Raw genomic sequence first — 22,113 nt, forward strand, 5'->3', positions numbered from 1 at the left:
CTAGTAGGATACGATCAACAAATGATCAGATTATGCAGGCCTCCTTCAAGTTGCGGCTGCGCACGAACACAAGTTTGTCTTGAAACGGATCTTCTCTTTGTCTTCAACTGGTCAGCCAAGAGTACGGCAATGAACTGCACTGCAAGTAACTGCCGTATGGTACAGCATGCCTCATGATTTGGGTTCCAGCCTAGGACTAACAGGGAATTTTTCATTGGTCGGTAATTAATTAATTGCTAATCAGAGTTCTAGCGCCGATCATAAACGCTTCTGTAGAACTCGGTCAGTGAAGCAGCACAAAAAACCAAGGCTCAATCCATTGTCAAGTTTGAAATGAGAGAATAGATGCGTATGACACCAAATCACTGGTGAAAATTTATCTCAATTTGACACGCTCCATTACTGTAGCTCGCGATGTAGGAGCTTAGAGTCTAGACCATAACGGTTTTTGCTAAAGCCTAATAAGGAGATGCCTAAGGTGTTTCGTCAAAGTCACCTCATGAACGAACGGCTGCGAATGTACTTGTAAAAATTATATAGTTGCACTCATGAAGTGTATTTCTATATGGGAAAAATATACTGGAGCCCCAGAGTTGTATGCAGTATATACAAAAAGTCATTTTCGTGTTTCAAGGACTCATTCAATTTGTGTGTGAGCGCCGGGTCGCGGGCCCTGAAGCTTGCTTGATTGAGACCCGACATCAATGCATCTTGATCAAGGCTCTGGTATACGTGTCCTTCCGGGAGATCGTGACAGGATGTGTCCGACGGCAGTGTTGATCAGGCAGCATTCAGCCTGATCGTCGTCGCATCATTAAGCCGATGATAATCAAGGAAGACCACAGCTGGATGGCTGGCTATTAGTAACACTATCAGGAAGTTCAGTAAAACCAGCTTCCAATCGAAGTCTAGAAGTAACCTGCGAACTGCTACCTAGGCTTCCCGAAGGTGTGACTCAGGAGTCTGGTTTCGTGACAAGCGTGACGTTCTTTGTGTACTACGCCTATCAGTTCGCACGACGACAAATAAAACCACACAAAGTAATTTAGGTGTAGGCAAAGAGGGTTACTGCCACTGGTTAAGAGTTCTGACTGAGCCCTTTCTTTCTTGCGGCGCGTTCCCCTAAATCTACACTTCACGCGCATTGACGGCTCTTAACGATGTCTACTTGGACGCCGCAGCCTGCAGGTCTACAAGAGATCTTGCAGACTATACGCGACTCAACTGATACGCAAGGCAATGTACAACGAGCAATCACTCATGTATGCATTTTCCTTGCGATCATCTACAGCGCGTTGACATCCGCTTAAATAGAAATTGAACACCTTTACACGTGTACCAGATTATATTGCATATCTGGCTTACATCTTAACCGCTCTCCCCCAAGAGGAAGACCAAATCCGCACGATAGCTGGGTATCTATTGAAGAACAATGCACGTCTCCTCCTTAGCGTATCTCCGGAGGTAGCCGAATATGCAAAGTCGGCTGTTCTTCAAGCCTTCGTCAGCTCTCCTCCTTTGATAAGGAATGCTGCCGGTCATGATATTGTTGCATTCCTTGGTGCGCTTGAGCCTAGAAATTGGCCAGATTGCTTGCAGCAGTTGGTGAATATGCTAGATTCGCCTGATCCAGCTCTCCAGGAGGTGAGTGTCCGAGTGATGATATTCCGAGGCTGGAACATGGGATCGCGTTGGAGCAAGTGCCTCCACATGAATTTCGAGGCACCTGACAGTCGGGAAAAGCCTATGCGAGTGCAGCTCTGGCTCTTCGGCAGCTCTCCTTATCGAATGTCGCATTTAATTGAACGTGACTTTATGCTGAACCCGAACGGTCCCAAAGCACGCGACGTTCATATCCCATGATTATCTGTGTCACTATTCGATCGTGAATACTGAAAATTACTACGCAGGCTGCTTTCAGCGTTTTCGAGAAAGCTTGCGAGGATTTTCCTCGCAAAATGGATGTTGAGATTAACGGAACGCGTCCTCTGGATTACATGATCCCCAAGTTCCTCGTGCTATCTGAGCACCCAATGCCGAAAATGCGGTCACATGCCGTTGCCTGTCTTTCATATTTCGTGCCGATTAATTCTCAATCCCTTTTTGCCCACATCGATGCCTTCATCGCCTGCCTATTCAAGCGCGCATCTGACGAGGATCCATCTGTCCGAAGACACGTCTGCCAGGCTCTTGTATTGCTTCTTGCAGCCCGCCCCGAGAAGTTGATGCCGGAAATGTCGAATGTCGCAGAGTACATGTTATACTCGACCAAAGATAAGAATGAAAGCGTGGCCCTCGAAGCCTGCGAGTTCTGGCTCACTTTCGCCGAGGATCCTGACCTCGCAGCATTCCTCCATCCTCTCCTAGGACGAGTTGCTCCAGTACTGCTCGATTGCATGATTTACGGAGAGGATGATCTTCTCTGGCTTGATGGCGACACAGAAGATACCAATGTCCCTGACAAGGAAACTGACATCAAGCCACGTCATTACGGGGGCAAAACACACGGTCTAGATCGGGACCAAGCACAAGCTAATGGACAGGAGCGGAAGCGAGGCGCGTACGGGGAGGAGACATTGGACGATGAGGATGAGGACGACTACGATCTTGATGACGATGATTTTGCTGATGAGATGTCTACGGAGTGGAACTTGAGGAAATGTGCTGCTGCTGCGCTGGATGTGCTGGCTGTGAGGTTTGGGCCCGAGTTACTGAACGTGCTTCTGGGTCCTTTGAAGAATAAACTCTGGAGTGCTGAGTGGTTAGAAAGGGAAAGTGGCATATTGGCATTAGGCGCCATGGCAGAAGGTGCTGATGCTTCTTTCTTATCTGGTGGTCGTATATTGATTTTATTCCTCAAGGCTGCATTGATGCAATTGAGCCTCATTTGACAACCCTCGTCCCATATCTAATCAACACACTTAACGACCCTAAGGTATGCCGTTACCCCCTTACTGTGTGAGACGATTGACGAATGAGTGTATAGCCTCTTGTTCGATCAATTGCCTGCTGGACATTGGGTCGGTATGCAAGCTGGTGTACACAACCTATATCGGAGCAACATAAGAACACGTACTTCGTCCCGACAATGGAAGGCGTACGTATTTTCTATTTCGCATGTGATTATGATGACTTAAAACGACTCCAGCTCTTGCGAATGGTCCTAGACGACAACAAACGTGTACAAGAAGCAGGATGTAGCGCATTCGCGACGTTAGAGGAAGATGCTGGGCCCGAGCTTGTACCCTATTTGGAACCTGTCCTCCGGAATCTGGTGTTTGCGTTCGAAAAATATCAGCACAAGAACACGCTCATACTGTATGATGCTGTTGGCACATTGGCCGACGCTGTCGGTAGGGCATTGCAGAATCCCGCATATGTGGAAATCTTGATGCCCCCTCTGACGTCTCGATGGGCCAAATTGTCGGACAATGACGATGACTTGATTCCGCTTCTTGAGGTATGACCTTGATCGATTTGTTGGTACTCGAGTTCTCATGCTTTGGTATCCCAGTGCATTGCGTCCGTCACAATTGCCATGGGACCGGCATTTTCCCCTTACGCACTACCTGTCTTCCAGCGCTGCGTGAACATTATCCACCAGTCTTTACTCATGTATCAAGCATACCAGCAGAGCCCCGAACTCGATGAGCCTGACAAATCCTTCCTTGTGGTGTCACTGGATCTCCTATCGGGCCTTGCCCAGGGCATGGGCATGCATCTGGAAACTCTCATTGGGCAAACAAGTCCGAACCTTCTGCAGCTACTGACGGTGTGTCTCAAACACCCTCAGGCACCGGTCCGTCAGAGTGCGTATGCTCTCGTCGGAGACCTTGCGATGGGCTGCTTCCAGCTCCTACGCCCTCATCTGCCTGCCATCATGGCGGAGCTTATCGAACAACTTGACCCTGAGCCTAAGGTCGAGTTTATCAGTGCATGCAATAACGCAGCTTGGTCTGTCGGGGAAGTAGCACTGCGCTATGGGCGAGGTGAGTAGACTTGCCCAACCTCAATATTGAGTCACTCAACACGCCATTTTCTAGATGACCTGGAGTTCCAGCAATGGGTTAACCCCCTTATCGCGCGTCTCATTCCTATCTTGCTGCACCCGAAGGCTCCACGCAGCCTTCACGAGAACGCTGCTGTGTCCATTGGAAGGATTGGGCTGATGCACCCCAGTATTGTCGCTCCCCATTTGCCTGAGTTTGCACAAGCATGGTGCTTAGCCTTGTATGAGATTCGTGATAATGAAGAGAAAGACTCTGCGTTCCGTGGTCTATGCACTCTTGTGCAGACCAACCCAGCGGGCATTGCTAAGGTTTGTCAAAATTCCCACTCTTTCAGTGTGCGCTAACACTGATTTTTTTAAACGCAGAGTCTTCTCTGGTTCTGCAATGCCATCATCAGGTGGCATCAGCCCTCCGCAGAGCTGAATTCGATGTTCCAACAGCTTTTGTCCGGTTTCAAGCATCACGATGAAGCAGGTTGGGCCGCACAGGTTTCGAGCTTCCCTCCTGTAATCCAGGAGCGCCTTGCTACGCGATATGGTGTATAGTTTACTCTTGTGACGTATGTATCACCAAAATAACCCGACATCTCATTGTATTTCGGCACCCTTTTGTTCACTGTGTCCTATCTCTGTTGTTCTGGGATCTTCTAGTAGCAGTAGTATTTCTTTCATCAGCAATTTGCGTGTGCGTCTCTGTAGTTACATAAATACCTACGTCCTCTCGCTCAGTCTGCCTCTTGTATATCTTTTACGTAGCATTAGTCGTAGTAGTAGTAGTACTTAGCTCTTCTCTGTCATCGGCATTACACTTTAGTAGATAGTAGTATGTAGTAGATACATATCCCGTACAAACACTGAGTTCCACTGACATCAATACGATACAATCCTGATGGGATCGAAATTCGGTCCCTAAGACCCGCAAACCCGTCTCAAGGTGATTCCATTGAATGAAGTCAGAATGTACACGAGCTCGACATAATCTCTCAGAACCGCCTCCGGTTCTCGTAACCCAAGCCCCCAAATGCAGAACCACCATAACTCCTCCTCTTATTAAGCGTGTAGGTTTTATACCCATACGAAGCACCCACACAAACGGCCATAAAGAGCAGTATTTTGAAGATGAAGCCGAGCCACGAGCCGCCCAGCGACTCAGCTCCGGACTTGCGCGAGAACGTACCCTTCCCACTGGCGCCAAACTTGTTGCGCTGCGCATCAGAGGCCGACAGAATTGCGGACCACGTCGTCACAGAAATGACACTAAGGAGCGTGTTAGCGGGGAACACCTGTTGGCGAATGCAGGACGTACTCATGTGAATCAAATACTTCACCTGTCATTGCGGTTATGCCGATGTATGGAGCAGGGGGAAGACTTATGCCCGTGAGGCGGAAGCAGTCAGACCAGTCATCCCCTGTGTGTTTGTTAGTGTTGATTCTCCAATCAAAGGAAATGTACGCACAGGCTCGATAGTGGACCTTGACCTATCTTACAATTGCGTGAGAAAGAGTGATGACAGTGCAAGCATCCAGACGCACATCAAGATATGTATCCTTCACGTAGGTGATCTTGAGCTTCGTGATCACGTTCGTACGGCGGAAATTGGCTGAACACGAGCCTAGGCTGTTGGCCTCACCATCATGCGCTTGGTCGTAAGGCGTCTGACCATCTCCCAACATTGAAATAACGCGGGGAAAGCCATACGGATGCCGAGAGTTTGCATAACTGCATCATAGGTGAAAAGGACAACATCAAACATAACGGTTTGGTGACTTACGTGTCCAAAAAGACACCAAGCCCTTCGAAGTTATCTGGGAGGGAAACGATGTCAAATCAAGGTGACCATAGTAAGACTAGAACTGACCTTTACTACCGAAGACAGGACCTGGTTCAGCTCGGTCCTTTGTGAGCCAGATAGCCATTCCATCTCCGTACAAGTGGGTTGATTCACCAGTGACCTAATAGCCTGTTTGGACACGCTGAAAAAATCAGAATATTGCCGCTTACTTTGAATTCTACCTCAACGATAAAATTGGAAGCAGTCAGTGGCATGCGTGACCAGAGCCATCCCTGATGCAAAACATGAATTAAAGAGAAGCTCGGTTAACGTGTCTAGCACACCATTTGAGATGGGCGAGCGCGCGTGAGACGAATGTGTTTGTTGGTGTTCTACGTGACGTTAGAATACAAGAGGTCGCTTTTGAAAACTGACTGGGCTCACAATATATGCATCTGCACCGAAATCCCACCAACTGAAAGTTAAGTAGGTGTAAGACTGCATCTTAAGGGCATAACATCTCTGTCTCACCGATTTTGCAGGTCCTGATCAATGTATGGAGGAAATATTGAATGCGTCCGAAGCTGTATGGTCTTGGATGGATGAAAACAATGAGATATTCTGGCTTTGTCCACTGACAGAGAAGTGAAGCAAGCCCAAAACGAGGTTGTTCCTGCTCACACGTCATAAATGTTACAACTCACTCGGTCAATCGTTTTGTTGTTCACCGTCGTGTCCGCTTTACCGAGGACGCATGGGAGGCTTGTAAAAAGAATATATGCAAGATAGCATACGGAAAAGTAGCATATCATTGCGACTCGTAAGCTGAAGAAAGAATGTGGAGGTCTCGGAGTCGTGTGCGGGATGCTTGCCGCGACCTACAATGTTACACTCAAGTGCCGCGATGCCGGTATGCTTCAAAGTCCGCCGAAATGAAAACATGCACAAGCAACACGACTCAGATGCGGCATGCACGTCATGCACTACTAGAACGATATCAATCGTAACGGCGCGGGTGCCAGTCCCCGACTCCTTTGGATCGCGTGTCGAATTGTTGAGTCTTGCGTCTGATCTGTTAGTCAGTGGAAACATCATTCGTTTCTCAAGCGAATCTTATTGTCGAAAACTCTACTCGATTGAATCTAACATGATGTGCGTGCCAAGTGCGTGCTAATCTGTTACAGCAGTCAGCCAAAGCCACGTTCGTCTCTTGTGCAGTTACTCTCGTCGAACGCAAAGGTATGAAGGACTCTGCCCGTCCAAGCGAACACCCGCATACATGATCTTCCATTAGTAGGATTTGGGGACTAGTACGACCGACTACCTCGTCACACTCTCTGCATCATGGTCAGCTCGCCGCAAATTCTACTTCCCGTGGACGAGCAGTATTCCATATGGACAGCCATGCTATTTGTACCTCACTAGTACTGGTGGTTCTCTTCACGACGCTGAGGCTTGTTCTTTAGTTCTTGTTCCAATGCCTCGACACCAGCCCCTTCTTTCGAATGATCTTCAATGTCGGCTGAAGACATCAATTTTCTTCTACTTTTACTGTATACAAGTTGAATGACATGAGGCCTGAGCCCGAGGTCGATTCTATCAACGCTACAGTAATTCAATCGGGAGTCCGGTCGAGGCATCAAGAAAATTTGTATAAAAGTGAGCACATCCATCAACTCCGCGACGAACTGTATATCGTGCGATCAAGCACTGTGCAAACACGAAAGAGATAAGACTCACTATTGTGACATGCTCAGTCTGCCAAGCTCATCTGGACTTTCAAGGTTTCGCGCAGTACGTGGAAGAACTTCCGGGCTGGTACAAGGCGCAAAGGTGAGTCGTGGGGTTGAATTTCGGATGCAAAGCGAACGACTCATACTCACAGCAGGGTTACAGAGAAGGTCACCGCAGCATACGGTGCCTTCCGGGCTGCTCTTGCCACAAGCATTGCCTACGGTCCCACAGAGCTGTGCGGTGACAGACATAGATCTTGTCAAAGCTGCAACGACTGCGACGACTCGGAGGAATGAGAAATGCATGGCTCGTGCTAGGTTATGTGGGATGTGTCAAGAAAAACAGTGGCTCTGATTCTGCCAGTAGCGTCCTTGCTCTTATATCCTATCGGAAACAACGTTCTTGGAAAGTAAGCTTGGCACTTGTATCAGAATGGGTGCGCTTTCCAGCGGACTTCAGGGTGAGAGTATAGGCAGAACCGAAGGTTGGCGGATAAACAATCCAGAGCGTGTGGACCGTAGACCAATGCATACCTCAGTGGACGTGATGGAGGTAGGACTGCCGAGGAAAAACATTGAGTATTTGAATGTCAAGATGTCCGAGACGGAAACCGGTGACGACACCAGATGTGGTGTCGAAGGTGCCAAGTCATCTGCAAAACTGTGAAATGAACGCTTAATAGATCTGTGATGGTACTAGGGCGCACATAGGCATCATATTGTTGGTGGTTGGGCAGCATCATGATATTATCGAAGAACTACGGAAGATGAGGAGGAATAGACTCAGGAGGTACGAGGTGTGCTGCTGCCCGCTGGTTCGGAGGGCGTGCTGATGAAGATCCATTTAGTGCGAAAGGATTTGCAAACCCACCAGGTGCTGCAGACCGTGCTTGGACTGTCTTTCGTGCACATTTTGAGGTCCCAAAAAATGGAACATCTGATGCCGAATGAAGCTCACGGGGTATACATCTCACGGGCCAGCACTCACCACGAGAATGACTGGGAAAAAACTGCTCATCAAAACAAAGCCCTCCTAGGAGTCGGGGAATCGGATACCACCAGGTCATGAGATGGACACAGAAGACTCCTACTCAGGGGTCCATGATGTCCAATTGTCCCTCAATTACAAGTGTATCCGCACATCCACCCACTATTTGCACATCTTCAAGTGTCTGATTACACACAGATCGACGGTCAAAAATTAACAGTCACGACAAGGCATCAGTAAATGGATGAATCCTTGATATTGAAGTATAGCACGATTGATTCTGCTCTCTCTGAATATTAATTTCTATACTCTGAGCAAATACAAAGACGGGATATTACTGCGAGTAGTAAACGTAATAGCTAGCGCTTCAATCCAAGATGGGACTAACATAGAGAAACTTGAGAAGTACCAGAAGAAAGAAGAAAAGTACCCATATCCATCAAGAAGATGACATCTCCGACATAACCTCTTCCAGCTTGTACCTTTTCAAGGTAGCATGGAATTTGACATACCCATCGAAAAACGCGACATAAGCGTCATATGCCACGGGACGCGGCCTTAGAAATTCGAGGACATTGTGATGTGCTCGTACAGTTTTCTCAATGAGAGCAGAGAGAGCGTCCTGTTTGGTGAGAGCACGAGATGCTGCCATAAGTGACAGGTAGTTGACGGTTTCGCAATCGATCTCCTCTTTGTAGTATGACAATATATCACTAAATCATGGCAGGTTAGAAAGGTCAATAAAAAAATCATTTATTTACTTACTTTGTGTGGTTTATGACTATGGCTAGATCCGGAATACATTGAACGTATTCCCGAAGCGGGAGTGTGGAAGGGAAAATGCAGAGTCCGTACGTAGTCGATATGCCTGATAGCAGCCTAGAATACTCGGGGTACGAGGGAGCCTGCAGCGAGATCTGTTCACACGAAGGGGTAAGGATCGAAGTTACCTCTATGGAGGAATAACATACTGGCATATCTTTGGTCTCATTGTCAAGTAAGCTGGAAGTCATGAAGTCGAGCGAGGACGTGACGATCAAATTTGACACCGGTGCGGGATAATGGCAAGCGACCTCCCGCAAGAGCTCATCAAGCGCATTCATAACTGGATGCCCCTGTGGCTGGCAATTCATGAACCGCTCGTTGAAACGGTACAAATGCACTAGATCTTCTGCCTTGATCATGTCGTCGATGCAAGTGCATACGGCGGTGAAGAGGCAGATCCATATCTTGGTTGCATGGTCTGGGAGGTGGATGTAAGCGTTGGACATTATGGCCACGCCAACGGCCATGTATGGGAGGATGGCGTCCATTGGATAGCCGCGGTTGATGGCTTCCTTAGAACATTCGGATAACCACGCTTCGTCGAGTGTGATATTCTTATATTGCAAGCCGCAACGTTGAAGAAATTGGGCGACGGACTGGCGGATGCCTGCTAGAGCCTATATTCGCCATTAAAATGGGGATATGAAAGGGTATCAAAACACAAGCACGTACTTCGCTATCGAAGGTGGATGTGGACAGGTTGTTCATGGTCACTTTGTGAAAACTTGTAGAGAAGATTGGTGGGGGAATGGCTGAAATGGGCTGCATGTACCCTGTACTTATACTCTACGATGTACGTCGATTTATGAACGAACAAGAGTCTTGTATGCTATGCAGGGCTCGTCCCGGTACCCGAGACTACTACATAACTTACAAGAGTGGGAAGTGTTAGTGGTCGTTAATAATAACGCGCGCTGATCTCAGATCACGTTGTAATTGTGACCGGAGACCGATAGAATCAGATGACACATGATGCAGACGCTGATCCTTTCGAAGCGGCAACATGCCATGTAGTGCCTCCATCCCCAATCTCACTGGTGGAAAGCCTAATTTTTTAGGGATTGCCGGGCCGCAGTGCTTATAACTGGGTCCGTTGAAGCGAGCAGTGATGAAGCGAACAGTGGGAATCAGTGAACCGGTTGCCTTACTAATTGCGGTGCTTATACATACATGAACCGGGTTCAGCAGATTAATGAGAGAAGTGCGCTGGTGACTTGTTGGCCGCCGGCCTTGAATGACTGAAAAACTTTTGTGCCCAAAACTTGCCACTGCATTCTTCGTGCAACGATAAGTCTGAATACTTGTCCAACGCTGGTTCATGAACAGCTCTCTGAGGAGCGGTTGGTTGAATATGAATTGTATGGTAGCTTTGGGGAGAGCACTCGGTATCTTCAAAAGCCCTAGTAGCCGCTGCCTCTGCAACAGGATCATCGAAGCTTTTTACGAAACAAGAGCCTTTCGTGATAGAAGTTCTTTGATATTAAGCGCAGAGATCTACCTAATAGTAACCACAGCACCTGCCCAGTTAAGGATTCAAATATTCAAGCTCAAGGTTTGACTACGAGCCTAGACTAGTGCTCACTTCAGGCGTCAACGCGGTATCCGGTATACGGGCACAGACGAGCATTGCAGGCTAGCACATACCAAACATGATGCATCATGCATGCACGCATCATGATTGCAATCTCTCGGTCGTAGTAAGATGTATACAAACATGCATCTACTAGTAGTAAGCAGAGCCGAGGAAGCCCGGGAGGGCCGGATGTACAAGTCCATGACCAGGGTTCCAGTGAATGAAGTTCGCATTGTAGTATGATGGACACCCTACAAGTGTAGTACACGGCACGCTCATGAGTGACCTGCTTGCCAGCCTTCTCGCTAGCGGGAAACATCTCTTACGTGACAAAAGTCTGCTTAGTGCCCGACACGGGACTCGGACTCTTAGTACAACGGGGGTGCGGGTCGGCTGGGTAGCACCCGGACATTGTATATGGACTTTGGCTACCTTTCACTCGAGCGCTCAGCGGTTAGTGCGGGGTGCAGAACTACCTGGGGTTAATTCTGCCGGTTACAATGATTAAGTACCACCGGGAGAGCTGGCAAAACTCTAGGCTATGCATGTAGACTATGTGTACGATACGACATGATATCATGTGCATCGATATATATCACCCCGTCCGAGTGTAATAATTTAACCACCTTAACCTCATTGGCATATACATACCCGATCCAACTCGTCAAAATGAAAAGTACCAGGGAACTAGCCAATCTGGGGCTATTCCACGTAGAAGTACTCTGGAGCCAAAGTCTAGGGGCTTAACAGGTGGCTACGAGTGGAGTTTCAATATTCAATCTGATCGCACCTCAGCTGTCTTCTATACCCACATTACATTTCGTCTTTATTCTTATTTCTTTGTTGCACTAGAATATCTGGACAGCACTTCCGTTGCACCTTCCTGCTTTCCATCGCTCTGTTGTTGCATGCTCAACTACTATCTGGTGCTTGCATTTCTCATAACTAATGGACCAATTGAGCGCCCCCTCTTGCGTGCTCTCGTACCGTCTTACATGAGCCTTCCCACACCTTGTGCCAATATATTCTTCGTATCAAGTGACTTCAGCAAGCAAAATTAAAATGTACTATATTAATTAAAAAATCACAATACTTATTTAAAGCGAAGCCAGCTGCCGAAGTTTAGGCCTAGGCCTTTAGGGATCATGTTCTATTGATTTCGTTATCATATCTAAATTACATCCTCGCGAGTATCGGATACCGTGGAGTTCTGCCAAGGACCGAGCATCGCGGTAGTGTGTAACGTCGCGGGATATCCGTGATCTTATCAGACCTCCGGCACCATGTATCCCTGATCCGTTCAACGTTGCAACTTTGAACTATAGCGAATTTGTGAAGGTTACTGTCTTGAAGGCTTCCTTGTCCGAGCTTGCCCCGCGGACCGTCGGGGCCCTTGCCATGACCCAAATTTTCTCCTTGTCAAGTTATATGCTTCATCATAAACACCAAACTCAGCATTGTCCCCAGTGTTGACGACGCTGTGGTGCACGCTGTTTATGACGATAATGATTACCACTGAAGGATGGCTAGAAACCATGGCTCAATGGATGCTCCGGCGGAGGGATCCGCGCTGGACCTGACGCCGATTCAGCCGAGACATGTCACATGCTTAGGCCACCAACGAACTATGAGCTACCAAGGCAGTGACTCGAATATCTCGTTTGCTATGCACTGCAAAATTCTATGGTCTCCGAAGCATACGTGAATGTCCAAGAGCGGTTCGTAGTAGGCAAAGCTCTGATTAACGACATGTCAGACTCCGATAGACTAAAATACGCCAACTCATGCCGGAAGCTCAAACTTCTGACCGTGGAGGACTCTGGGAATGACGTCATTGGTAAGCGTACATTTGGCGCAGGAATCATGAAAAAACGCACTTTGTAAAGTAGACGTAGAAAAAGTCGAGGTAAAGCCCGGTTTGCACCAGTCCAGCTGTCACAGCTATGGGATCCACCACGTCCTCAGTAAAGTATCTGGAGGGTAAAATCGTTCGGTCATGAACAGAATCCATTGGACACGCGCGTACCTATATATCCAGTTGGGAAGATACAAAGCACGATAAAGACCAAGAGCGGCCAGGTAGTGCGTTGTAATTGTCTCTGCCTCGCCAGTACGCTGCAACATGAACAACTGGGGGAAAATCGCGACAGATTCGAGATATATAGAGAACGTCCAGAGAATTTCGGTCGGCTCGAATGCGTAGTTGAATATCAGCGATAGAACGAGAGATGGCCCAAGGAGATATTCAACCTTGAATGTGTCAATGGACGGGTCGTGCGTTGGACTGTCAAAATCACGGTCAATATTCATGCGAAAGGCAGACACCAAGTGAAAACACACCGGAAACGATACTTCATGAGGTAGAGGATATAACAACTACTGCTTATGAAGAACACCTTCATCACGAAGTTGTAAACGGATACCCAGCGGAATAGCAGGTCAATGTAGCGTGTCACGAATACGAGGGCGTAGAGAGCCTGTGTCTTGAAGGAAATACCTAGTAGACATACAAGTGACACGCCTGAGCAAGGATAGATCAGGCAAATCCAAAGCAAACCCACCCCTGCATGACCTGGTCGTCTGAATCTTCTGAATAAGGATGAATATAGAGGCCAAGTGGGCCAAATCCCCTACAACCACGACCTGTTAGCTTTCCAGATAGCTTACACAACGCGAACGCGAACCAAACAACCGAAAAATGTTCATGTTTTGACGTGTCCACTCCTATATCCTCCAACAACGTGCTGCAGTTCTCCAAACGATGGTCCTAAAATTTGAGCGTCGTGGAGCAAGCGTAGGAGATTAACGTGCCGACGTGTTCAAACAGTTGTTGGCATGAGGCAAAATATTCACACGCCTTCTCTCCTTCAGTACACAGCCAGGGCGCCCCACCAACTACCTTTATTTCATGCTAGACGACAGCTTCTAGGCTTATAACCTCGTATTGTTAACGACAAGAGTTTTTCTGGCTTCTGGCAAGCATTTCGGTCTCACATAGATAGGCAAGTGATCATACCTTTATCTTGTTTGCAACGATGTCCTAGTAAAAGGGTCGACCTTGACCGTAATGCGCCCTGTCCCTGGCTCTTGAGCCCAAATGCGTCTGTTTCCCATTGCCTTGCCAAAAATTACCGCATTGCATTGTAAGGCCAGACCGACATTATGTGACTCTCATTGGCTAGCGAGACTGAAAGGCCCACAACTCGCTAGCAAAGGCAGAGCCGTCACTTCGCAGTCATTTGTATCTTTTGCAGTCCTAGATGATTGCAAAGTTGCAGATGAATAGTAGGCGTTTTAGCCGAGCCCTGGCAGCAGAGATTTTGTCTGTCACGGGTGGTCTCTAGATGTGGATTTCTATCAAACGCAAGATTTACCTGTCTTTGCACGGGTACGCACATTATAAAGTGCCCAGACTCAAGATATACGTTTGGGTGCGTGGTTATGTGCGAACAAACTGCAGGCACGAGTTCCAGCGGACATGTGGCGCGCCTATAGTCAAGGACATGAGATCATCCTGGCTGCTTGCAGCCCTGAGCTTCCTTGTTTTCATTGATGTCCATCCTTACAGTCTGACTGATGCAAACTACAGTATCTCTAGATCGCTTATTCATGTCCGCAGCGCTCTTCCGCATCGTCGGCTGGTCGTACCTCCCAGATTTTGCAACAAAACAAGCTCTTCGTGTAATTCACCGGATATATTCTAGTATCTTTCACCGACCTCCGCCTGATCCGCGAACGCCTACTTATGCATTACACTACCGACTTACTTTCGCAACAGTCGTTCTTTGTTATCTCATCTATAACTTCCTGGATGCTTCCGGACGTATCACAAGCAACTTTTACGAGCTTCTCGGCGTATATCCGAACTCTAATGATGCTACCCTAAAAACGGCATTTCGCGGATTCGCAAGGAAATATCACCCAGATCGAGTAGGTCCGTCAGGAGAAGCATTGTTCATCGAGGTAAGAGATGCTTTCGAAGCCTTAAAGAACCCGGTGGTCAGGTTTGCGTACGATAGGTCAGTGGTCTTGAGAGTGGTATGACTTGGTCACCTCATGTCTATATTTCAGATTTGGACCTGATGTTCTGCAGTGGAAAGAGTGCACAACGATGCGCGAGTATCTCCGACGCGGGCTACTGAGCTCATCATTGTACCACATTATGACTGGTGCTGGTCTCATTCTTTTTTCAGCTATCGGAAAACCTAGTCCAATAGCAGCAGTAAGTACTCAGGATACTTGTTGTGATGCCCAATTTGACCAGCTTCTTTGTGCCTGTTTCAAGTGGCGTTATCTTCTTTTTCTTTGCCTTTTTGCATCAGAGCTTTATCTCCTCCTTGCCCCCTCGCCCTCCACATCACCACCGAGCACCTTTGTTGATGCAGCAACCTCGCACGCCACGATCCTCGATGTTGTATTTCCTAAACGGATTGTATACCAACATATTTCTCTCCTCCATCAGGTCTTCTTTTTCCTTTCAGTTGCATTGTCCCGTGTGGCCCCGGTCCTGTTTCCCTCGCTGATGCAGGGAGATCCTATCATGGATCAGCAGATCGTACGCGCTATGGCCGAGAGACTTGGTGCGCTGGCAAAGAACACAGAACGGGAGTGTAAGTGGGCCATTACATTTCTTGGCACATCCATTAAGTTCTGGTATACACCAATATTTCTTCTGACTCTAGTGTCGATTATGCTGGATACGGAATTGCTCGCAATCCATGAGACACCTATGGTCACTTCTGAGTTGAGCACACTACCTCGGCCGCGCGAGATACTCAAGAGTGATATCATGCATACTTTGACCATGGAAATGGAAGATGTCGTTGTGGAGAATAAGCTGAAATCGGAAGTCGGGCCTGTGAAGACTGCATGGGACTTCGCCGTCGACAAAGAGATGAAGAAGAGAGTTCAAGGTCGTCGATTACAAGAGATAGCGAATCGACTGCCATCGCCACCGCCGGAAACAGGTCTAGGAAAAATACACATCCGTGCTCGATCTTTATCGCTTTAATGCTTCAACTATTTTGAAACTTTGCCAAAAAAATTGTGAGGTTGCCCTGTCCAAGCATTTGTCATAGGTTGTGTTTTGGGACCTCATGGCAGTAACAACCAGAGATCCCATGTAGATCCGCAAGTATCTGGGTCCTGAATGCAGGTAAAGGACCTGAAAAATGAGGGTTCTAATGCCCTACTTCACAGTGAGGCCAGCACATGAGCAGAACATGCACAATGGAGGTGTTTTCCTCGTGGCTCGCCTGCATGCTTTCGTATGCAGGGTGACTAGTTGACTTATGAGTTATGTATTAGTGTTAGCCATACCACAATCCTCTCGTCGGTTGGCTGCCTCGATCAAACTCGATTATCAGGAAGAAGTGTCTCGGACTGAGACTTCGTAACATCCAAGAAAATGGGCCGGGCTTGCCCTGTCCGACGTTCCCGACGTCACGGCATCGTTATCCATATGGTAAATTTTGAAAAGAAAGGTTAAAGAAAATTGCGTTATTTTTAGTGTTCAAATACGGACCTACGGGTTGGTTTTACCTAAGGATCCACAAAGAGTGGCTCACACTGCTACTTATACAACGGTCGCCGCACCCCCATTCAAATTACATGAAATCTCTTTTCTTTCCTCCCCCTCCCATTCAAACGACATGGAGGGAGATTCTCAACACGCTGAGACATCAGCAGCAGGTGCCAAACGCCAACGATTGAGCTCAGAAGCTAGAAAGCTCCTAAAAGGTGAGCCGCCCTCCATCCATTCACGCCAAGCGAAACGGTCCGCCCAGTTGTGCCTCTGCTGAGGCACGGTGGCATGTCAAACCCAATACTAGACTCTAGAGGCGTGCTGACACTTTCTATCCAGATTTTGCCGAGCATGTTTCGATGCACCCGGATTCACACCAAAGACAACATTTGCTTGAGCAGGTGCGACGCTTGCACGGATGTGGTCAGACCGAAGCCAAACATATAAACACGTGGTTCACGCGCTACCGCGCCTCTGTAAGGAAGAAATCAATGCAAGACGATGATAATATCCGTGCGTGTTCTTCCTCCCGAACACGCCCATATGTGTACCCTTTGATTTACGTCATGATCTTGCCGAACAGTGTTCACGAATTTCACATCGGAGCAACTCGATATACTCCGGCCGTTGCTGCGAAACAATCCGTTCCCCAAGAAAGAAATGATTGACATCTGGTCCGTATGTATCAAGGCAGAACCCGAGCAAGTCGGCAAGTGGGTCTTATACCATCAAGCAAAGACAGCGCCACTGCGAGGGACATCGGAACAGTCTATGAGTGTATCACCCACCGCACCACTTCCTCATCTTCCCACACCTGCAAGGTCGCTATCACCTGCTCATGCTCGCGGCATATCATTGCCATTGATTGCAACAAAAGAGGAGCCTTCCCCAGCAAGTCCTCTCTGGCCAACTCACACAGCACCTGTGTCCCACACAAGCTTGCCACAACATGCGACGGTGGGTCCAGACGTGCTTGATGAACTGAATCCGCCGTTTGTGCGAAAGCCTTCCTTTGATGGACCTAGACCTGTGAGTATTACTTGCAGCAGCCATAGCACACTCTGTAACTGAACGTGTTTTAGCTGCGTCATGTTCCTGTGACGATACCATCTCCAGCAAAGCAATTGGCAAAAGACATACATCATAGCATCACATCACATCGTCCAGGCTCAACACGCAAACCCAGTACACGTGCGGAGTTCGATGCCATGTTCAAGCCGTACGAAAAGATGATGACTCAGTTCATTCACAATGTTGAGAGTGGGAAGTTGCAACATCTGGGTTGGGAGCCTAGTGAGTTGGTAATTGCTGACTTGTTAAAATCGTTGAAATAATATGCAACAGGTCGCAAAGCAACATGAGTGTATCACCTTTGATTGAATCTATTGGAATCCATTGTATCGTTATTTCTGCAGTCATTACATTTCTCGTGTAACCATTTCGCTGTCTGTCATCATGTCAATATGACATACTTAGTAGCATATGGATCTGTTCGGTAGATACAAGTTCAGCATATCAGTATATCGTATTGTTAGTGTAATAATGAAGTACTGGTGGTGATGTGGTCTCGCTCTCGCTCAAGGCCGCCCTGATGATGCGTAGGAGTGTCAAGCTGACGAACATGCGACCTTTGGACTAAATTCAAGAACTATATAAACAACCAAATACTCTAATCCTCCCTTTTCTCCTTGGCTGCGACAGCCCAAACCTTCTGCACCGAAGACCAATACCTCTCTGGTTCGACCCGCGCGTGCGCTACATGTGCGCTCTCTTCAAACAGCTCGCAACGTACATCCATTCCGCGCTCCTTCGCAATCTCGGCATGTCGTGTGACCTCTTGCCACGAAATCAATTTGTCGTTGCGCGAAAAAAGGTAGAGGCGCGGTGTGTGGAGGCCCATCCAGGATAGGATGTGGGGATTCCCCATTTCGATTTGGAGGTTTTCCAGCACAATCATTTGCTTACCGAACAGCAAAGAAAGTCCGAAGCGGACAGAGTATATTGTGTGTACGATGGCGAGTACGATACGTCTGGCAATTGGGTTCCGGATCGCAGTTCTGGCGGCAAGTTTGACTGATTTTAAGTCACCCGTTGCTGAGCACGAGTCAAGAACCAATGCACTCGCAGACCCTAGAACTGGTGCGGAACCGTATTTCTGCTGCAGCATATGTCCAAGAAGTGTCATTTGCAGGGAACCTCCTGGTATTGCCGTACAGAGTTCAGCTGTCTCTCTAAGTCCAACCGGGGAGAACTCACCATTGGAAAACACATGAGTAAGTATTCGTGCAGGCTGTTGCGCAGGAGAGGAAGATGGTAAGCAATGCAGTGCTTCTAAGGCATCAATGACAGGCTTGAGCTTCCGTGACTTTCGATTGTGAGGCTACAGGACAACAGTGAACAATTACTGTGAGGTGCTCACCCTAGTACTTCGTGTAGTCCAGAGCAAGTCGGTATTGCACTGAACAACGATCTGAGACGCTTTTGGGTATAATTTGGCATATGCACTTGTGTAATTCCGCAAATGTCTAGGATGTGCTCCTACTGCGGACAACATCATTAGACATGGACTAAAGAACGCAAATTCAGGAATTTACGCCATCCGAATATCAAAACGACACTATACAGGATTTCCATCAGCTATCTTGCTAATAACGGACGCCGACTCACTTGGGAGACCTGGTATCTTGAGATTGTTCGTGGTTATCCCGCAGATATATCCCAGTGCCAATCGTACGGAACCCTTCCAGAGGACGAGCTGTAGACAGACTTCGCACTGGTAGCAAACGAAAAAAAACGCGGGTGTTTAGTCTGTTAGACACCAACGACTGATATTTCTTACCAATTGCGACCCGACCCGCGATCATCCTGGGATCGGGAAACAGCGTTCGAAACTCAACAGAACTCGACTTGCGAAGATACACTCGTACAGTATGATATAAAATAATTATGAAACACACTACTATTTGTGCCGGGTGGCGTCACGGGGTAACGGCAGGTAGGTGTAGAAATTCGGTACAGGTTGCGGGTGCGAGCCTGACTCGGAGTCAGTGGTGCGCATACGAGTAGTTCATCTTCCGATTACAATCCTTATTTTTCATAGGTCGCAAGTACTTAAGTACTAGTGACTCACCACTTTGGTATTTCTCGATGTCTATATGTGTAGTTACATATGGTTTCTTTGGTCTCCACAGCACATTACTATCACTGATTATAACTCAGTGATACAGATGTGACAGGCTCGAAATTCAGTATTTACAAGATTGATTTAAATAGTACCTTGTAAGGCGTTCCCCGTTGACTATCCGAGGGGTTCCGGTTAGAATGTTGGCGCGAATGTATAGATCGACCATGTGGCCTTCCACACACACATTAGAAATGGGCATGCAGACCGCGTGAGGGAAGCTCGTCGTCATACAGTAGCCATGGCCACAATACCAAGGACAGGGGTTCACTGATGTGTGCGTGCCGAATGCGACGCTGAGCTTTCCTGGTTCACTGTTGCTGAAGTTTTGCATTCATTTGCCCCGACTAGTGTAGCACATCGTGATACTATTTGCATGTTTCTGAAATGGCAGCATTTGTTGATACATTGAACAGCGGACGTACTGAGGCGCTCTTGATGATGTCAACATTGGTTTCATGAAGATGTGGTTGCGGTTGTTACAGACAATAACTTTGGTACATGTGGTCGTACCGTTAGATCAAGCCCTGACCTGATCATCGAATAGTGTAGTCAGTGGCGTAAGTTGTGTATCAAGACAAATTTTTACGTTGATAACAGGGCTGACAGAACATGTGTACGACTTAGTGTGGGCCTGGCCGTCGTTCAGGAGATCGTTGAACGTTGAACAATGAGTTGTTGTATTTTGGCTTTTGTTTGTGACTTGTTTGGTAAGAACAATACAATCTGTTGTGATCTCAAGAGCGCTCGCTGAGATGGCGAAACTTTGATTGACCACACAGTTCTCATCATTTTTTCCTTTCAGTCCTCTGTGCTATAGTCTGTGGTTGGTCTCCTCTTTCTATATTCCATTACTCTGGCGCATGATCAAACGAATGGCTGACAAGATTGGGCAATTTGGCCAGTCTCAGAAGCAGTCTAGTCAACCAGGACTTGCGAACTTGCCTTACACTTCAATGTCTCATTCGATATCTGTTGCTGCAGACTATCATCGCGGCTCGATATCAACACAGCGAACGTCGTCCAGCGAATGGACCCAGCAGGAAAATAATCTCGAAGCCAAGACGTTTCCACTATCGCGCGTGTCGAGGCCCAAAGCATCTTACCGGCTTTCCGACTTCATAATACAACGGACCCTTGGGACGGGTTCCTTTGGCAGAGTACATTTAGGTATGTCTTTTGGAGTTATTCATTACGCCCTCATCTAATTTGGCTTTCCAGTCAGGAGCAAACACAATCTCCGCTTTTACGCCATCAAAGTGTTGAACAAAGAGAAGATTGTTCGGACGAAACAGGTCGAGCATACCAATAACGAGAAGATGATGCTTGAAGCAGTTCAACACCCTTTCATCATCAATCTTTGGGGCGCGTTTCAGGACGCTTCCAACTTATTCATGGTAATGGATTTCGTACCTGGTGGTGAACTTTTCACCCTGCTACGACGGTCGAATGTGAGTCTTTTCCAACCATCTATTTCAAAATTTTCTGATACCTTCCTGGAAGCGCTTCCCGGATCCCGTAGCCAAGTTTTACGCTGCAGAGGTCGCACTTGCTCTAAATCACCTGCACTCCCTCGACATTATATATCGTGATCTCAAGCCAGAGAACATTCTTCTCAACCATGACGGTCACATTAAAATAGCAGACTTTGGATTCTCAAAACACTGTTCATCAGTGACGTGGACATTATGCGGCACACCTGATTATCTTGCACCCGAAGTGAGCGCCTGTGATCATTTTCCAAATTTCAAGTCTGACTTCACATCACCTTCAACAGATCATAGGACAGCAACGGTACAACAAGAGTGTAGACTGGTACGCCCTGGGCGTGTTGATCTTTGAGATGCTTTCTGGACTTCCTCCTTATCACCAACCCGATCATAACCCCGTTGTACTTTACGAAAAGATCACTCGTGGTCCAGCCTTCATTCGGTGGCCATCATTCCATGAAAATGCTACAGACATAATCCGAAAATTGATGGAGGGGGAGCCCTCCAAACGATATGGAAACTTGCGGCATGGGGCAGGTGATGTTTTTGCACATCCATGGTTCCGCGAAGTCGACTGGGACAAGTTGCGGAATAGAGAGATCACTGCTCCTTACCTGCCTAAAATTGCAGGAGACGGAGATGCAAGCGCGTAAGTTTCATTCATTCTCTAATCTCGAGCTTCAAGGCTCAATTTGGTGCAGCTTTGAACAATACCCCGAGGACAACGCTGCCTCACTGTACGGAATTCCAGCTGAAGACACATGGGGACAGGATTTTCCCAATTTCGAGTATACCAGCCACTAAAAGGGACTTTGATTCAGTTATCACTACATTATTCTTTGTTTGGAACGTTGACACCATCCATTACCTGCATTTGTTGTTGTAATACCCAGACACGTCGACACCCCCTGTGCATTGTACATTGTATACCAGTTGTTCTCAGTAGAACCTCTTGTTTGTTTCTCCTTCAATCCGAGTATTGGCAACATCATCTTGGGTGTGATTTTTGGTTTTGCAC

At 47.5% G+C, this 22,113-nt stretch overlaps 9 protein-coding genes across 9 annotated transcripts; 4 read left to right on the forward strand and 5 right to left on the reverse strand.

The window, feature by feature from the left end:
- Positions 1-1,160: 1,160 nt before the first annotated feature.
- Positions 1,161-4,555, forward strand: HD556DRAFT_1442978 (armadillo-type protein; the record flags this gene model as incomplete). Its single annotated transcript, XM_041306537.1, has 9 exons — positions 1,161-1,262; positions 1,315-1,644; positions 1,911-2,808; positions 2,862-2,935; positions 2,987-3,097; positions 3,149-3,460; positions 3,515-3,989; positions 4,044-4,318; positions 4,376-4,555. The coding sequence occupies 9 exons, from the start codon at positions 1,161-1,163 to the stop codon at positions 4,553-4,555; spliced, it is 2,757 nt and encodes a 918-aa protein (XP_041160580.1).
- A 337-nt stretch (positions 4,556-4,892) lies between these two features.
- Positions 4,893-6,678, reverse strand: HD556DRAFT_431939 (legume-like lectin family-domain-containing protein). The gene is made up of 11 exons (XM_041310582.1): positions 6,486-6,678; positions 6,313-6,374; positions 6,226-6,256; positions 6,126-6,173; positions 6,012-6,074; positions 5,869-5,962; positions 5,782-5,815; positions 5,543-5,729; positions 5,467-5,488; positions 5,316-5,418; positions 4,893-5,266 (listed from the first exon to the last, which is right to left on the reverse strand). Exons 1-11 carry the CDS (start codon positions 6,591-6,593, stop codon positions 4,993-4,995), a joined length of 1,026 nt encoding a protein of 341 aa, XP_041160581.1. The 5' UTR covers positions 6,594-6,678; the 3' UTR covers positions 4,893-4,992.
- A 793-nt stretch (positions 6,679-7,471) lies between these two features.
- HD556DRAFT_1370223 (uncharacterized protein) lies at positions 7,472-7,820 on the reverse strand (the record flags this gene model as incomplete). Its single annotated transcript, XM_041302916.1, has 1 exon — positions 7,472-7,820. One exon carries the CDS (start codon positions 7,818-7,820, stop codon positions 7,521-7,523), a length of 300 nt encoding a protein of 99 aa, XP_041160582.1. The 3' UTR covers positions 7,472-7,520.
- Positions 7,821-8,941: 1,121 nt separating this feature from the next.
- HD556DRAFT_1442980 (terpenoid synthase) lies at positions 8,942-10,035 on the reverse strand (the record flags this gene model as incomplete). The annotated part of the gene is made up of 4 exons (XM_041306538.1): positions 8,942-9,215; positions 9,268-9,419; positions 9,474-9,944; positions 10,000-10,035. 4 exons carry the CDS (start codon positions 10,033-10,035, stop codon positions 8,942-8,944), a joined length of 933 nt encoding a protein of 310 aa, XP_041160583.1.
- Positions 10,036-12,696: 2,661 nt separating this feature from the next.
- HD556DRAFT_1370235 (ER lumen protein retaining receptor-domain-containing protein) lies at positions 12,697-13,749 on the reverse strand. The gene is made up of 5 exons (XM_041302917.1): positions 13,585-13,749; positions 13,462-13,530; positions 13,241-13,397; positions 12,927-13,184; positions 12,697-12,873 (listed from the first exon to the last, which is right to left on the reverse strand). The coding sequence occupies exons 1-5, from the start codon at positions 13,604-13,606 to the stop codon at positions 12,762-12,764; spliced, it is 618 nt and encodes a 205-aa protein (XP_041160584.1). The 5' UTR covers positions 13,607-13,749; the 3' UTR covers positions 12,697-12,761.
- A 760-nt stretch (positions 13,750-14,509) lies between these two features.
- Positions 14,510-15,911, forward strand: HD556DRAFT_1236926 (DnaJ-domain-containing protein; the record flags this gene model as incomplete). Its single annotated transcript, XM_041297860.1, has 4 exons — positions 14,510-14,919; positions 14,972-15,122; positions 15,186-15,510; positions 15,583-15,911. The coding sequence occupies 4 exons, from the start codon at positions 14,510-14,512 to the stop codon at positions 15,909-15,911; spliced, it is 1,215 nt and encodes a 404-aa protein (XP_041160585.1).
- A 516-nt stretch (positions 15,912-16,427) lies between these two features.
- On the forward strand, positions 16,428-18,024 carry HD556DRAFT_1370244 (uncharacterized protein). The gene is made up of 5 exons (XM_041302918.1): positions 16,428-16,639; positions 16,764-16,937; positions 17,008-17,453; positions 17,507-17,717; positions 17,769-18,024. The coding sequence occupies exons 1-5, from the start codon at positions 16,552-16,554 to the stop codon at positions 17,783-17,785; spliced, it is 936 nt and encodes a 311-aa protein (XP_041160586.1). The 5' UTR covers positions 16,428-16,551; the 3' UTR covers positions 17,786-18,024.
- HD556DRAFT_1370247 (uncharacterized protein) lies at positions 18,025-19,502 on the reverse strand. The gene is made up of 6 exons (XM_041302919.1): positions 19,264-19,502; positions 19,092-19,197; positions 19,019-19,041; positions 18,844-18,965; positions 18,681-18,789; positions 18,025-18,623 (listed from the first exon to the last, which is right to left on the reverse strand). Exons 1-6 carry the CDS (start codon positions 19,286-19,288, stop codon positions 18,094-18,096), a joined length of 915 nt encoding a protein of 304 aa, XP_041160587.1. The 5' UTR covers positions 19,289-19,502; the 3' UTR covers positions 18,025-18,093.
- An 834-nt stretch (positions 19,503-20,336) lies between these two features.
- HD556DRAFT_1370255 (kinase-like domain-containing protein) lies at positions 20,337-22,086 on the forward strand. Its single transcript, XM_041302920.1, has 5 exons — positions 20,337-20,775; positions 20,827-21,056; positions 21,109-21,324; positions 21,383-21,744; positions 21,797-22,086. The coding sequence occupies exons 1-5, from the start codon at positions 20,469-20,471 to the stop codon at positions 21,897-21,899; spliced, it is 1,218 nt and encodes a 405-aa protein (XP_041160588.1). The 5' UTR covers positions 20,337-20,468; the 3' UTR covers positions 21,900-22,086.
- Positions 22,087-22,113: the final 27 nt, after the last annotated feature.

This window comes from Suillus plorans (genome assembly GCF_016647745.1).
Source record: "Suillus plorans strain S12 chromosome Unknown HD556scaffold_26, whole genome shotgun sequence".
Taxonomy (NCBI): domain Eukaryota; kingdom Fungi; phylum Basidiomycota; class Agaricomycetes; order Boletales; family Suillaceae; genus Suillus; species Suillus plorans.